Below are 15084 nucleotides of genomic sequence, written 5' to 3' on the forward strand. Positions count from 1 at the left end.
GAAACAAAACTTGGTGCGTAGGGAGATGTGGGCCCAAACATTTAAATAACCCATGTGACAGAGGCAGCAGAGAAAGGCATCTTCTTCCACCCTCCTATGGCTACTGTTTCTCTTGTACGCACAGGCTCCGAAGATTGTTCAAAGAACTTCACAAGCCCCAACGGGACCATCGAGTCTCCTGGGTTCCCTGAAAAGTACCCACACAACTTGGACTGCACCTTCACCATCCTGGCCAAACCCAAGATGGAGATCATCCTGCAGTTCCTGACCTTTGACCTGGAGCACGACCCTCTGCAGGTGGGAGAGGGAGACTGCAAATACGATTGGCTGGACATCTGGGATGGCATCCCGCACGGTGAGTGATGGCGCCGTCCCCGGGCACTTCTCAGCAACTTCGCCTTTGCCCTTTAATTGCTTTAGTAGCAGTAAAAATAGACAGAGAGAACAAAGACTTGGAAGCTTCTCAGGGTTTGTCTAGGACCCAGGATGACTTTCTCCTTATCCTTCACCAAGGATGACTTCGGAGAAAGTGCAAAAACCAGTTTCCTCTCTTGGAGATATTTCTTTGGAAAAGGATAGGAGGAGGCTAAGGAGATGCTTGGAGAGGATGAGAACACCTGTAGGTAATATTCTTTTCTGCTCCAGGTTGACAGGATTGCCACAGCAAGTGACTCAGGGACCACTGTCTGTGCCCAGATGGGACTGTAGAACCAGACTGACTAGGTTTGAATCCTGGTTCTGATATTAGCAGCTCTGCTGCCTTGGGCAAGTTACTTAACCTCTCTGTGTCTTATCTGTATAAATAAACTGCTATTATCATCACCAGTAATAGTATAATTTTATTACCATTTATATAGACATAGGTGTTTAAAAGGTGCATCCCCCAAGGCTAGGAGGAACCTGTACTCCTCAGGTGGAGACCGACATAGGTCTTGGGTATATTCAGTATCAGCGAGGAAACCCGTCTTTCACTTTTGTAGTCGCTCTAAGGATTTTGCACTGTCAGGGAGACCTGATGACTAAGCAATTTCATTTCCTGAGAAAAGCATAAGACTTAGCCAGGAAACTTGGGTTGGAGCCCCAGCTTTGCTATTTCCTGGCTGTATGAACAGTGAAAACTCATGAGCCTTCTCCAAACGCCAATTTCTTCTTCTGTAGAACAGGCATTATAATACCTTTCCACCCATCTCCCAGGGCTGAGAGGAGAATGAGGCCAGGTCAGTGGAAGTTCTTTTCGATGTGCGGGAGAAATATTACACACTGTTCTGAAGACATATCCCTGGCCGTTCTTTTATGCCAAGGCATGTGAAGCGACGCTCTGTCGAATGAGTCTGCAGTTGTGGGAGGGGAGAATACATGGCAAATGGAGTTTGCCGTTTCCATTTCTGTGACCTCTCTTTGTCCTGCATGTCCAGTCGGGCCCCTGATTGGCAAGTACTGCGGGACCAAAACACCTTCGGAACTCCGTTCGGCCACCGGGATCCTCTCTCTGACCTTTCACACGGACATGGCGGTGGCCAAGGATGGCTTCTCTGCACGTTACTACCTGGTCCCCCAGGAGCCGCAGGACAGTGAGTTGGCCGGTCGGGAACCTCTTGTCCTTGTATCAGGGCCGTGAGGGTGTACGATGAAGAGAGGCTGCCCTGCAAGAGAAAAAGATGGGAATTCTGTGGGATTTGCAATGGCATCTGAGTTCAGGCAATGAGAGCTGTATCTTCTTGCTGGAGGGAGATTAATGAAAACTAAACACATGTCAATCTGGATGCTCACTTCTTTAAAGAAAAAGTATGTGTGCCAAGAATTAGTTACTCCAGGGAAAGTCAAGGACCATTTCAAGCCTCAGAATAAAGAGAGGCTAGTGAGGATATTTATACAGAATCTTCTCCTGTGCTAACATTTTTTTGAGTCTAAGGCCATTTTCTTCCCTTGCCAAGCCTTTGTGGACATTGTCAAAAAAACTGAGCAATTTTAGGAATTCCTGTGTGGCTCAGTGGTAACAAACCCAACTAGAATCTATAAGGATGCAGGTTTGATCCCTGGCCTCACTCAGTGGGTTAAGGATCCGGTGTTGCTGTGAGCTGTGGTATAGGTCGCAGACAAGGCTTGGATCCCGAGTTGCTGTGACTGTGGTGAAGGCTGGCAGCTGCAGCTGGATTCAAACCCTAGCCCAGGAACATCCATGTGCCACAGGTACAGCCCTAAAAAAAAAAAAAAAAAAAAAAACTGAGAAGTTTTAAACCTCTCTATATATACATATGTTTTGGCATTAAACATCTCTGGCTCTGGCTAGAGTTTCTCTCACTAGGCTGGTACATGCTTGGACCTTGACTTCATTCTTGAAATAAACATAGTTGTTTGAGCTTCTACCGTGTGCCAGGCACTCTGCAAAGCATAAAAAGTATAACCCAGACCCCAGCGGTCATGGAACTTGCCATCAACCTCTTGCCCCGAGCTACGTGTTTAAATCAGCTGCTCTTGGACATGTGTTTGAAACTCAAATGATAACTTGAAGGATAAAAGGCACATGTTAAGGATGATTAGAGCTGGGAAAACCCTGCCATGGTTGTAGACAGCTTATCGTACATATATCTGCAGACACAGCAGCCTGGTCGACTAACGGGTTTTATTTGGTGTTTTGCTTTTGTTTTTTCTCCAAAGAGCTCGTGGAGATTGATCAATAGGAAACTAGTATTGTTTTGGTTTAAAAAACAAAACAAAACAAAACAAAACAGTCGTGTGAGTTGCACCAAGTTCTACAAATGGCCAGAGCTCCAGAATAGATGTGAGATCTGAAAAAGATTGCTGGTCTTTATCTGACACATGCACACAAATATTGGCCAGTGTCCACAGGATACGGGGGAAGGACAGCAATTAAACTGACAGTGCAAGGCCAGAAGCAGTGACTTCTGGGTCCATTTGCCCAGACAGGTAGTGCAGGGTAATATAGAGTGACATGTGTGTGCTCACAGAGAGGGCTCCCAAAGACAGGTATTTATTGCTTTGTAATGTCTGTCTTCTGTGCCAGAATTCATGAGACATTTGCCATAAAGAAAGAAAAGAAAGGAAGAAAGAAAGAAGCAAGCAAGCAGAAGTGCCTCCTGGGTGTTTATAAATAAAGGAGGCTTCCCAAATTGCCCCGAGTCTATCACACCTTTACCCGTATTTCAGTAATGGTGCATCTGGCATCTGTGAGCCTCTGTAGCCTACAGCACTAACAGTTCTTGTGCTTTAGATAGTATTTTTAATTTGTTGATGATTCTTATTTATCCATAGCCTGATTTCTTTTAGGTCAAACTTAGTTTCTTTCAGACCCAGAGGGGTTGTCAAACTCTATGACTTGGTATAGTTGTTTTTCAAATGTGAGTGTATAATTAGGTCTTTAAGATGAGGGAGTGCCTGCAAGGACTGGTCCCTAGAAAGGAGCAGCGTTTTGGGGAGTCCCGGGGGTTTGAGGTTGAAAGACCTAACTCTGCCCTTGACCATCTTCATCCCCCAGACTTTCAGTGCAATGTCCCCCTGGGAATGGAATCTGGCCGGATTGCTAATGAACAGATCAGTGCCTCATCCAGCTACTCAGACGGGAGGTGGACGCCTCAACAAAGCCGGCTCCATGGTGATGACAATGGCTGGACACCCAACTTGGATTCCAGCAAGGAGTATCTGCAGGTACTGACTCAGATACCAGAGGGTGTGCAGAGGGTGGGTGTACTGGTGGGGAAGGGCGCTGGCCCTGTCCCTAGAGTGAACACAGAGAGAAAAAGCAGAACAGGAGTTCCCGTTGTGGCGCAGTGGTTAACAAATCCGACTAGGAACCGTGAGGTGGCGGGTTCAATCCCCTGCCCTTGCTCAGTGGGTTAACGATCCAGCGTTGCCGTGAGCTGTGGTGTAGGTTGCAGACTCGGCTCGGATCCTGCGTTGCTGTGGCTCTGGCATAGGCCGGTGGCTACAGCTCCAATTAGACCCCTAGCCTGGGAACCTCCATATGCCGCGGGAGTGGCTCAAGAAAAGGCAAAAAGACAAAAAAAAAAAGCAGAACACACTTGAGAACCGATTTCATCCATCCATCCAAAGACATCCAGGTTCCAGGCACAAATAGACCATGCCAGGCACTGTGCTCAGTGCTGGAGTGAAATGATGAGTAAGATGGATACTGCCCCTCCCTTGTGAAGATTACCAGGCCCTGGAGAGGTTGTTTGGCCGGGAAATTGTTTGCCCTATCACTGTAGATAGCCAAGGAACTTCCATGAACAGTTCCAGAACTTCCCCGTTCTTGGCATTAGGAGGCATCAGAGATTTAGAGGGCTTTTTCCTAAGGGCAGCCCAGTTGAGTTGCTAGCTGAGCATGGCAGCTTCTCATGATCTTTGCCGTTGGGAAGGAACCCTGCCAAGAAGATTTTTGCCTCGAGCTATCAGAAGAACACATGGGGAAATGTTACTACCAGCCATGAAGCTCCAGTTGCTCAGATACCCTGCAGGATCTTTGTGGACTGTTGTTTGCTTTCCTTCTGAATTAGAATTGCAGCTCCTGCTGAGTAACCCCCACCTCCCCTTGCACTACACACTGGTCCAGCTCTCCTCCCCAGAGAAGGGCAGGCTGCTAGTCCCATGCTCGAGCAATGCCTGCTTTTATGACACACGGCAGACAGCCTTGTGACCCCCTGACAAGCCTGTCCTAGCTCTGATGTGACATGGTGACCTCTGCTCTGAGGAGGACATTGCAGAACGGACAACAGGAAAGGGAGAAAGTCCTCTTAGAAACTTCCAGGGAGTCTGCAAAGGTTCTAACAGCACAACTCTAAGGCCATCTGTCACTGTCTCTCCTCTGCCTCTCTGAAAATCCTTTTCATCTTGCAAAGCTTCCAGAACGTTCTCCTTTAAGCCAGTATTCCACTGACTACAGTCCTCATTTCTGGTTCTTAATAAAATACTTTCTTTTATTGCTGTTCACCTGTTTACCATACACATATACAGCACTGCGTGCTTCTTTTCAATGCCTCATTATGCTGAGCACATCTTAAGCTGCCAATAAATGCTTACTGAATCAAATTTTACCAGGAGGTGCTGGCTATATATTGATCACACGGAGACTGCCACTAAGAAACACCGTGGCCAGCCAAGGAATGACATCCAGCAATTTCCAAATGGGTTTGGTATCGTGGGAGGGGAGGTGCCTCAAAACGTTGGCCATCCTCCTCTTCGGGCAAAAGGTCAGGACTTGGTGCATAAGCCTAATTGCCTGGGCAGACTCTGCATGCCCTTTGACCCCTCCGTGACCTGAGCCACTAAATACACAATGGCGGGAGGGACTAAGGGGAGGGGAAACAGCCCAGAGCTGAGACTTTTGCAACTAGGGCGTCGTAAGTGAATTGGATTGAATTGGACAGGATCGGAGCGAAGTGGATTGGATTGGATTTAGCCATTGTTCTTTAAACCAGCATCCGCTTTCACTATCCAAGGCAGTCCGTGGTTTAGTAAGAAGGGGTCATAGTTCTAGATGTTCAGTGATTTCTTTAGAATAAACTTAATCCTGTCTTTCCCAATTTGCCAAAAAAAAAAAAAAAAAAAGATGAAAAAAGAAAAAATAATCAATTTTCAAAGTTCTCTAATGTAGTTCACAGATGTTGGGTTTCACTGTCCAGTGGGTGCAGACAGCTACTGATCACCAGTAGCTGTGAGTGAATCACAGACACGGGGTGTGAGCTCAGTGTTACAACTGTGTCCTTTGAAGGAAAAGCAAGGTGCCGCCCTGTGTCAGGAGTCATGGTCCCCTTACGTCCCCGCCTCTTCCTTAGGTGGACCTGCGCTTTCTCACCGTGCTCACGGCCATTGCAACGCAGGGAGCAATTTCCAGGGAAACGCAGAATGGCTACTACGTCAAATCGTACAAGCTGGAAGTCAGCACCAATGGCGAAGACTGGATGGTGTACCGGCATGGCAAAAACCACAAGGTACCAGCACTGCCCCACCAACAAGGCAGGCTGGGGTGGGGCAGGGCAGGGGAGGGGCTCCAAATTGACCCCATGTGGAAGAGGAGGCTCTGTTCAGTGAGGCTTGCATTACTGATGGAGGCAGGAGACACTGGCCCAGAAAATATTCTTCCTTAGGCGAAAGTGATTGGAAAACACCATTTCTCTGACAGCCTGGCTGCTGTTGCATCTTGCACAGCAGAGAGAGAAACAGAGCTTGCAGTGTGCTCTCTGACTGCAAATGAAGGAGAAAAATGTGTTCCCAGCCCGTGCCTCCCCATCCAGGATTCATTGAGCATTTATGGCCTGAGTCCCTTCCACATGCTGGGTTAACAATCACAAAACCGCATGAAACCGCAGTGCAGGAGTTACCGAGGTCTGGAAATAAAAGGGCACAAATCCTGAGAGGGAATCACCATGTCCCGGGGAAGAAAGAGGACAATAAATTACGAGGAGAAATTTGGTTTGTTGGGAATGGGATCTGAGCCGGCAGTCATGCTTGACAGCGAGGCATTGAATCCTCTCGGCTGGTGCCTTCAGTGTCTGGGGCTCCCAGAGGTGTGTCCGCGTGGGCGATGCGGGGCTTTTGTTGTACGTGTGGATGATGTCTGGTGCTCAGCTTCCTGAAGACACGTGGCATTCTGCTGGCAAACAGGGCTGCCGCTGGCGCTGGCACTGCACATACTGCTCGAAAGCTATTCTCAGCTTATGGGGGGCTTCTTGGAAATGGCCAGGGGTGGGTGGGGGTCTCCCCTGGGCAGGTGGATCCCTCTGCTCACTGCAGGCCGGCTCTCAGGTCCGGAAGAAGAACTCGAATCCTTCCCTGAGTAGAACGGGGACTGAGGGACAGGGTCTCCCCTCACAGTGCCATTGCCCCAGCAGCACCGTGGTCCGTCAGGTTGTGATTTATGAAAATGGGCCGCAGGTGTCCCAACCCAGAGAGGCCAAAGGTCTTTTTCAAACAGCCTCCTCAACTCCAGTCACTGCCCCCAAGGCAGCTTGCCCTTGCTGGTGCCATTGGAAATCTTGGACCCGGAAAATCCTAAACTGTAACGCTGGTAATGTTTCATTCTGGAAATGTGAGTTTTTGAAGGAGTGGGTTTTTTTTTTTTTTTTTTTAAATTCAGATCGCCATAGTAACATGGCACCATTCATCTGAAGTCATGGCTTCTAGATATCACCGGGTCTTCCTCTCTCTCTCTCTCTCTCTCTCTCTCTCTCTCTCTCTCTCACACACACACACACACACACACACACTGCCCATTTCACAGGTAAAGTGATGCATTTAGCAATTCAAAGACTTCCGCACCTTGCCAGGTTGTTGGGTCAAGTCTGGTTTCCCATCAGCTTCCTTAGTTTTAGGAAGAGATACTGAACATCACTGGACATGGCAAGCCCATGTCGGCATTGGGTGCTGGAAGCACTGTGGACTGAGCCCTGCTCCCTCCTTTTCATGCCTTCTCGCTCTACCCACCCTTTGCAGTAAGAAACTGATAGAACCCAGAATCTCAGCCAGGGAGGCAAGGACAAGCAGCTGGCTCAGGGTGGGTGCTGGGGGTGGAGGGAGGGTTCATCTGACCGCCTCTCCGTCCAGGCTCAGTGACTAAGCAGCGCTGGCCAAAGGGATACTGTAGCATAAGCTGATTTTAAAAGCACGCAGATGGACCAGGATACTATTTAAAACACCATTTGTAGGAAATCTGCTTTTGGAAATACCTTAGCACTGCACATTTTGATAGAATGCTGTCCTCCCTGGCTTTATCCCTGGAATTTATTCTGTAGGGAAGATATTCTTGAGAATTGAATTTAGCTTTCTGGGCTCCTTTAGAACCATTCTTCTCAACTTTTTCCTATCAGGTCCCTCTCTCTCTCTCTCTCTCTCTCTCTCTCTCTCTCTCTCTCTCTCTCCCTCTCCCCACCCCGCCTCCTTTGCCTTGTCTGCTCGCTTGTGGCTATATATCTTTCCCTAGGAGCCAAGAGATAATTTCACTTTTGTGGTGGTGGTGGTGTTGACTTTTTAGTGAGTCAGTCCTGCCCACGTAAAGGGCGCTGGGGCAGAGGAAAAGCCCTTTCTGGCCCCATTCGAAATTCACCTTCTTGGTACCCAGAAGGAAGCAGGAGATCGGAAAGCCTGCCAATTAAGCCTTGCCCCCTCCCCATGTTCCTTTGCACCCCCCCGCCCACCACCACTGCGAGTGCGGCGGACCGTGGAGGAGGCCTGCCTGGTCCTCACCTCCAAGGGTGATCTCTGCGGCTCCTTCCTTAGCAGACCAACCCCCACATGTCTGTATTTAATGTGCAGATTCCACACCGTTCATGGTGCGTCAGCGCAGCACTCTGGCTGTTCGGGTTGAAATAGTTGACTGAACCGTGCCAAATAGATTTGTCAAGTCTGCTGCAGTTTGATTTGATGCCATGAAGGGGAGGTGGGGCAAGGAGGGGACTTGGGGGCAGTGGCGTGGGGGACGGGAGGGGGGTGCTTCGTCCATGCCCCCCGAGCTCTACTACTGAGCTTCTCTTTGGAGCTGCTGGATGGTGGGCACCATGCCAAAATAAGTGGGGCTAAGTGGTGGGCTTGAAAGCAAAATTCAGACTGCAGGACCTGTGAGCCATGCGCAGCGGAGGTGGAGGCAGCAGCCCACTCTGCTCTGTGGGGCAGGCAGGCAGGCAGGTGGGTCTGAAGATGCAAAATCAGGGCACAGAGTGTGAGGAGGGGATGCTGATGCTGGGGGCAGAAATGGGAGAACTTGACTTCATTTCCCTGGTCACGGTCAACCCCAGTGCAGGATGCCAAAGACCAGGGAATTGGGGACGTCAGAGAAAAACAAGATTAATGAGTGCTTAAGGTGGTGGGGGATGACTGTGCTATTACCTTGCAAAACACTATTTACTATTTGGACCCAGGCTGGGCTGAAGCAAAGCCTGAGCCTATGGGATGAGTAGGAGCCTTACTCATGGTCAGGAAGCAAGGAGGGCTAAAGAACTCTTTTCCAGCCTCCCATGACCTTTAAGCAGCCTCTTCTTAGTCTCTTTCCATCCAGCAGGTAACGGTGAGGTTGCCCATGAGAAAGGCATTACACTGTTGCTGGGGTATGGCCAGCATCCTCCTGGCAAAATGCAGCCCAGTTACACAGGCCACATGTACAGCACATCCCCAAATCCTTATCTATCTCCCCATGCCATAAAAAAAAGGAACCTAGGATTTTCCTACGGGGCAGACCCTCCTGATATGTATTTATGGCGTAACCACAAAGCAGCGAGCTCTTCCGCCTGTTAGAGCCTGTATCCAGCCCATGTGCTCCCTTAGATTATACAAATTGCTTCACATATATTTCTTCAGGAACCGCAAGTGTAAAACTACTGCTTTTGGTTTCCCCAGCTATATTAATAACACCCCAAACATAGAGACAACGTTGTAAATACAGTAGTAGAAGCTTCGTGTATGTGTCTATAATTATAGGCAGAATTATGTACACACGGACCAAGGGAGGGGTGTAGAGAAAAGATGGAAGGAGCTGGAAGGCACGAGACTTTGGCCAAGATGCTGCTCACCTCTGAGAGGCTGGTTCCACGAGTCTGCACCAGAGGCCATGAGACGGAGGCTGGTGTCAGGGCTGGAGGACAGAGGCCATGCCTTTAGATGTCTCAACCAAAGCCCTTGTCTTCAATTCTCCCTTATTTGGTAAACTTGGGCATCTTTCTTGTTGACATGGCTCTGGTTACCTCACTCTTAGTCATAGCATTGCTGGGCTGTTCTGATATATTTGGAAGAAATTTGGGCTAAAATGGTCTGTCAGGTGATATCTATATCCCGATGGACAGATTGAGGATGGGAGGGATCGAACAAGGTTTGGGTGCAGGAGTTTTCAGAATTACCCCGTAATGAGTGGCAGAAGTGCTCTGAGCTCATCATATTCATGGAATGACTTCCAGGGGGCTTAGAGAACCCTCAGGCACTGGCTTCTTTGCTTAAAAATTTAACAGTGTTTCAGACTGTGGAACTGAAGCTTTCAGGCGAAGTAATTTGCCCCAGGGACATAGGGAACCGGGGAGTCCCTGTGGGAGGCACCTGTCACTAGGCTTTGACTTCAGGCCGGTGTTCCCACGATCCGATCCAGGCCTGGCTTGCCATCTTGGCTCCAGGGGGAAATTGGCTTCCTCGATGTTCAGTCCAAGGGTCAAGAAGGGGACGTGTTCCTGAGAGGCTCCGCTATCGTGACAATCGGGAGGCAATTCGAGCTTGGACACAAGGCCCTGAGCGCTCATCATTTTGGACCTGGGGCTCCGTCACAGGACCCCGAGGACGCAGCGCTGAAAGGAAGTTGCTTTGCGTTTGCTTTGGCCCCATCCCTCTGAACAAATTTTAAAGACGTCCACTTCAGAAATCCTCTGTTCTCTATTTAGTTCCCAAATCAAAACAAATCACTGTGAAAGCCATTTGAGAATGTAAAACCCTCTGTGAAGCTGTCAGAGACTGGGGCAGAGAGAGAGAGGGGGGTGTCGTAAAACCAAACCCCCCAGATCGGCTGGCTGCCGGCTGGAACCACGTGGCGTCTCTTTTCAGATCTTCCTGGGTGCTGCGCTGTGTGACCTTGGTAATGTCTCTTCACAGCCCCAGGCCTCAGTGTGCCCGTCCGCCCAGATGGAATGGTGCTGTTGGCAGAGCACCTTGGGATCTGTGGATGGAAGGCTCTCTGCAGATATAATTAATGTATTAGACCCACAGAGCTCTTCGCGAGCAGGAGCGAGTTATCAATTTAAAAAGTAACAAGGCCCCGTGGGATATTTATCTGCCTCTTTTAAAATCATAGGTCTGGAAGGGCCCTGATAAGTCATCCAGACCTCTCCCTGCATCTGATGGGGCCTGTCCTTGAGCTGCCTCGGGTAAACGGTACCCCTCATTCTTCAGTTAGAAATGCAATTATTCCTCCGATGAACATTTTTGAGTTTTCAAAAAGTGCCTTTTTTTAAAGCCCCCTGGTGGGTGACCGGCTTTCCCTTTTCCTTTTTATTGTAGTAATTGTGTTTCTTGTACATAAGATTAAGAAAGTAACTCAAACCATCAGCCAGTAATGGGTATCAGACTGGAGAAGTCATGGTGTGATTGCATCATCTAGGGTCAGGTGTGTTCAGAAGAGGGCTGATGTTCTTTCCAAACCCAAGCCCCCCAGTTTATCTGCCCCCCTCAATGATAACCAAGAAGAACTCAGGGCCCTAGGTAATTAAGTTTGTCCCTTATCCATTTGCCGTGGGATGAGCTCAGACCTCTAGCCTCTCCACTTAGGAAGCTCAAGGGAAAATTTCATTATACATAAGCTTGGATCCTTTTCTCCATCAAGCTCCCAGGGCTGGCTTCGCCCAACTCCCATGGGTGCTGAATTGTCTCCGGGAGCTGAGGCCAGCCTCCATGGCGCTTATAGCCTGGATGCTAAATTCCTCCTGCTTCCCAGGCCCCACTGTGCACTGGGGCCAGTGGGACAGAGCAGATAAGCAGGACCTGTGGGTTTGTCCCAGGATTTGGCTTGGGCTAGGAAAGCACTCGCTTTGCCCTGACCCCAGCGTCCCTAGGTGAGCACTGGGTGCACGCCTCACCAGGTGGCTGGTCAAGGTCTTTGCTCTGTGATTTACAAAGATTCCACCCAGAAGAGCAGTGCAGGTGGCAAGTGGACTCAGCAGCCTCACTCCCTGTACCCTTCCCCCTCTCTTTTCCCCACCTGGAAGTTAAAGGTGTAAATAATGTGGCCATTTGCAAAACCACGATCATAGTAAAATTCATGGAGTTAAAAAAAAATTTCGTCTAAATCTAGGAGTTCCCATCACTCAGCAGGTTAAGGACCTGACATAGTATCCATGAGGATGGAGGTTTGATCCCTGGCCTCACTCAGTAGGTTAAGGATTCGATGTTGCCATGAGCTATGGTGTAGGTCGCAGGCGCAGCTCGGATCCCGTGTTGCTGTGGCTGTGGTGTCGGCCGGTGGCTACAGCTCCGATTTGACCCCTAGCCTGGGAACTTCATATGCCACAGGTGTGGCCGTAAAAAGAATTTAAAAAATAAAGTCTGAATCTAAGGGAAAAAATAAAATAACAACGTGGGTTTTCGGTGTGGAGGGCCTTCCTGCTCGGCTAGAATGGCTGTTTCTGCCCCACCTTCGCCGGAGGACCTCCAGCCCTTCCTGGAGGCTCGGATGCTCCCCTGTCCCCCACCCCATCTCTCCTCCAGCCCCAAATCCCTGAGCTGCCCTCCTCTCCTCTCCTCCGTGATGCTTTCCTGTCTCCAATCCTGAAACCCTAATCCTGTTAGGATGCTGTGTTCCAGGGCTCAGCGTCTCGATGGGGGTAACCTAATCCCGCAGTAAATCTAACGGGCCCACCAGGCGCACACACAGATGGAGATGGGCTCGTCCCACCCACCTCCACCCCCGCCCGCACCCCCAGAAAGAAAGCACCCCCCACCCCCCTCCCCACCCTCCACTCCATGACAAGCGCCTGCTCCTCTGTCTCCTCCTTCACATCAGCAAAACTGCTTGATGACAAAAACAGCCCTAAAGTAAAGGAGGCGGAGCCAGGAGGGTATCGTGATCATAAAGGAGCATTTGGTGGGTAGGGAATTTCTTCCCCCCCCACCCCGCCTCGGCCTCCTTTCTAGTCTCTTTCTGTCTCTCTGTCTTGAGTTTATATATGAGAGACATCACTTCTGATTCTGTATCTGGCTAAGTTCCCACATTTGCTAGAATGAAAGCCACTTCAAAAAAAAATTTTTTTTATCGTCTTTTAAGGAAGAGTTTTAAGAGAGAAATGTCAGGACCGTGATTTACAAACAGGAAAAGGAAAAAAAAAAAAAAGCCCATTACCTTAACATCATTTTCCCCAAGTGCAGCCGCCCCCCCCTCCCCGCCCCCGCCTGTTTGCTGCAACAAATTAATTAAACAGAACGGCAACCGTTGATTAACAGTTTATTTCTCCATGTAGCCTCAATGGCTGGGTTTAGAGAACATGCAAGGGAAGGGGTGGGAGGGGGAGGGCTGGCACTTGGCTCCGCAATGACACCATTGTTCCTGAGACAGATTTTTTAAATGTGCTACTGGTTTCCTCGTCGCCGCCTCCCATTCCTGCCACCTCTCTGCTCGGCCTGCTTTGTTCTCCTCCTTGAGTGTCTGTGCCAAGCAGAGTGAAAAGGAGAACTTTGGATGCAATGAAACATTTATTAGTGGAGAGAAATATTTATGTAAAAAGCAAAAACAGGAAGAAGAAGACGACAACTATCTCCTGCACAATTTCTACCTCAGGGCTTCAGCACTGTGTTGTCTTTGAAAAATTTCCTGCATTGTGTGCGGTCCCTGGAGCGGGCCACGTTCAGATATTTACAGCAAAATAGAAATAAACCGTGGGTCACACTGTGGGTAATGAGGAGACGGGTGTGCGCAGACGGAATACGAAGCCCTGCTCAAGTGGGAGGCGGTGCCCGGAACGTGGGCTTGCACCTGTCCACCAAGAGCCTGCCTCGCAGAGGAAGGTTAAACAGCCACCAAGGAGCTCCAAGACCTTGATGGACGTGGAGCGTCTATACTGGCCTGGGCACCCAGATGCTGAGGGCAGATATAAAGATGTCTAGAGAGGGATTTAGGGCCGGGAGAGAACCCCCAGGGTAGAGGCCTCCAAGGTAGGCGGTGATGCTTTCTGACCAAAGGTTTCTTATTAGAGTATATATATTCTTCTCTTATTTTTTTTTTTTTTTTACATTGTATTATAGTCCATGCCTTATGAGCTCACAGGCATGGTCGAAACATGTTGATTTTCTTTTCCTGGGTGGGGAGAGGTGTGTGTGTGGGGGGGTGTTGTAGATAATAACCAAACTGGGATATTGGATAGCAGCCAATTTAATTGGCAGATGCCCCCCTTCCCCCAGAGGTGCAAATCAGAAAATCCATGAAGTGCTGCTGCTTTCAGGTTCTGTCTTACTGAAAATAAACCAAAGGTCTTGAGAATCAATTGGAAAGTGTTGGATTATGTTCAGAATTCAGTGAGGCACCGAATAGATTATCCAAACTGCTCCGTGCCCTAAATTGTTTTTCAAACTCAGTTTATAGAGGTACACTTGAAGGAATCTCTATGTTCAACATAGCTTCATATATATGCATATTTGATCATTCAAACATAATCAATGCTGTCCCCACCTGTTAAGAAAACTAGGGTCACCTTGAACTTCTGGTTTTGCTTTGGGTGGAAAAGCAACCATAATAATATTTTTTTTCTTTTAAAATTCACAAAAATGTATGCCATCTGTGACATCCAGCTTTTAAAGCAGATGTTAAAATGTGGTCATCACGTTTGATATCCGCCTATCTGGGTGTGCCATACGCTGACAAGCCACTGGTTTTTCTCAGCAGTATGGACTCCCCGCTAGAAAGTTATGGTCTGAAAGAAAATTCTTGGCCTCGAGCTGGGGCTTGGGAGTCAGTGGCTTTCCAAACGTGAACTCCCCCAGTGGAACAAAGACCCTTTTGTTACTGGTGACATAGCTGCCCATCTAACATCTGTCCTGGGTTGTAGTGCGGGCCTTGGAGCCAGCAGAGAGGGCTGGTAAACTTTAGCGTCTATCTGCAAGCCTGTTAGTGACTTTATTTTCCTGAAGGAGAAACCAAGGTACCTACGGTTTATTGATTTGCCTATAGTGATTCAGTGAGTCGGCAGGGAATGAAACCAATTTCCTGGCATCATTTCCCAAGCATACCACCCCTTGCCTTGCAATGCCTAGACTGGAAGCCAAGAATCCATCTCAGAGAATTTGATCAGAAAACATATGAAGGGTGATTCTGAAACCACAGAAGCATTGAGAAAGTCATAAAGATGTATAATATATGATGGCATTTACCAGCTATAAATAGGGAGGTGCAGGGAGAAAAATAGAGACCTTGTAAATCCAATGGGTCAGGAGAAATAGAAACTGCTTAATATTTCATTAAAAGTGGACTTTCATCCATTGCACTTTGATGTCTTTGGGCGAAAGACAGTATATAAGGACTAAGGTGTTATTCATTACTCTTTGTTATTAATCATTTGAACTGTTATTGACCCAAAGCATCAACAAGGTATATTCGCCCTCGGGGTGCGGGCACTC

The 15084-nt window shown here is 48.6% G+C and overlaps 1 protein-coding gene across 4 annotated transcripts in view; it reads left to right on the plus strand.

Annotated features, from left to right (window-relative positions):
- The window catches only part of NRP2 (neuropilin 2), a 118071-nt gene that overhangs the window by 41170 nt on the left and 61817 nt on the right, over positions 1–15084 (plus strand). For all 4 annotated transcript variants that reach the window (XM_021076242.1, XM_021076241.1, XM_021076239.1 and 1 more), the window contains exons 4-7: positions 125–355; positions 1416–1571; positions 3497–3666; positions 5793–5948. In XM_021076242.1, coding sequence (XP_020931901.1) covers positions 125–355; positions 1416–1571; positions 3497–3666; positions 5793–5948 — 713 coding nt within the window. The remainder of the gene's footprint in view (positions 1–124; positions 356–1415; positions 1572–3496; positions 3667–5792; positions 5949–15084) is intronic.

Source organism: Sus scrofa, chromosome 15 (assembly GCF_000003025.6).
Source record: "Sus scrofa isolate TJ Tabasco breed Duroc chromosome 15, Sscrofa11.1, whole genome shotgun sequence".
In the NCBI taxonomy this organism is placed as follows: domain Eukaryota; kingdom Metazoa; phylum Chordata; class Mammalia; order Artiodactyla; family Suidae; genus Sus; species Sus scrofa.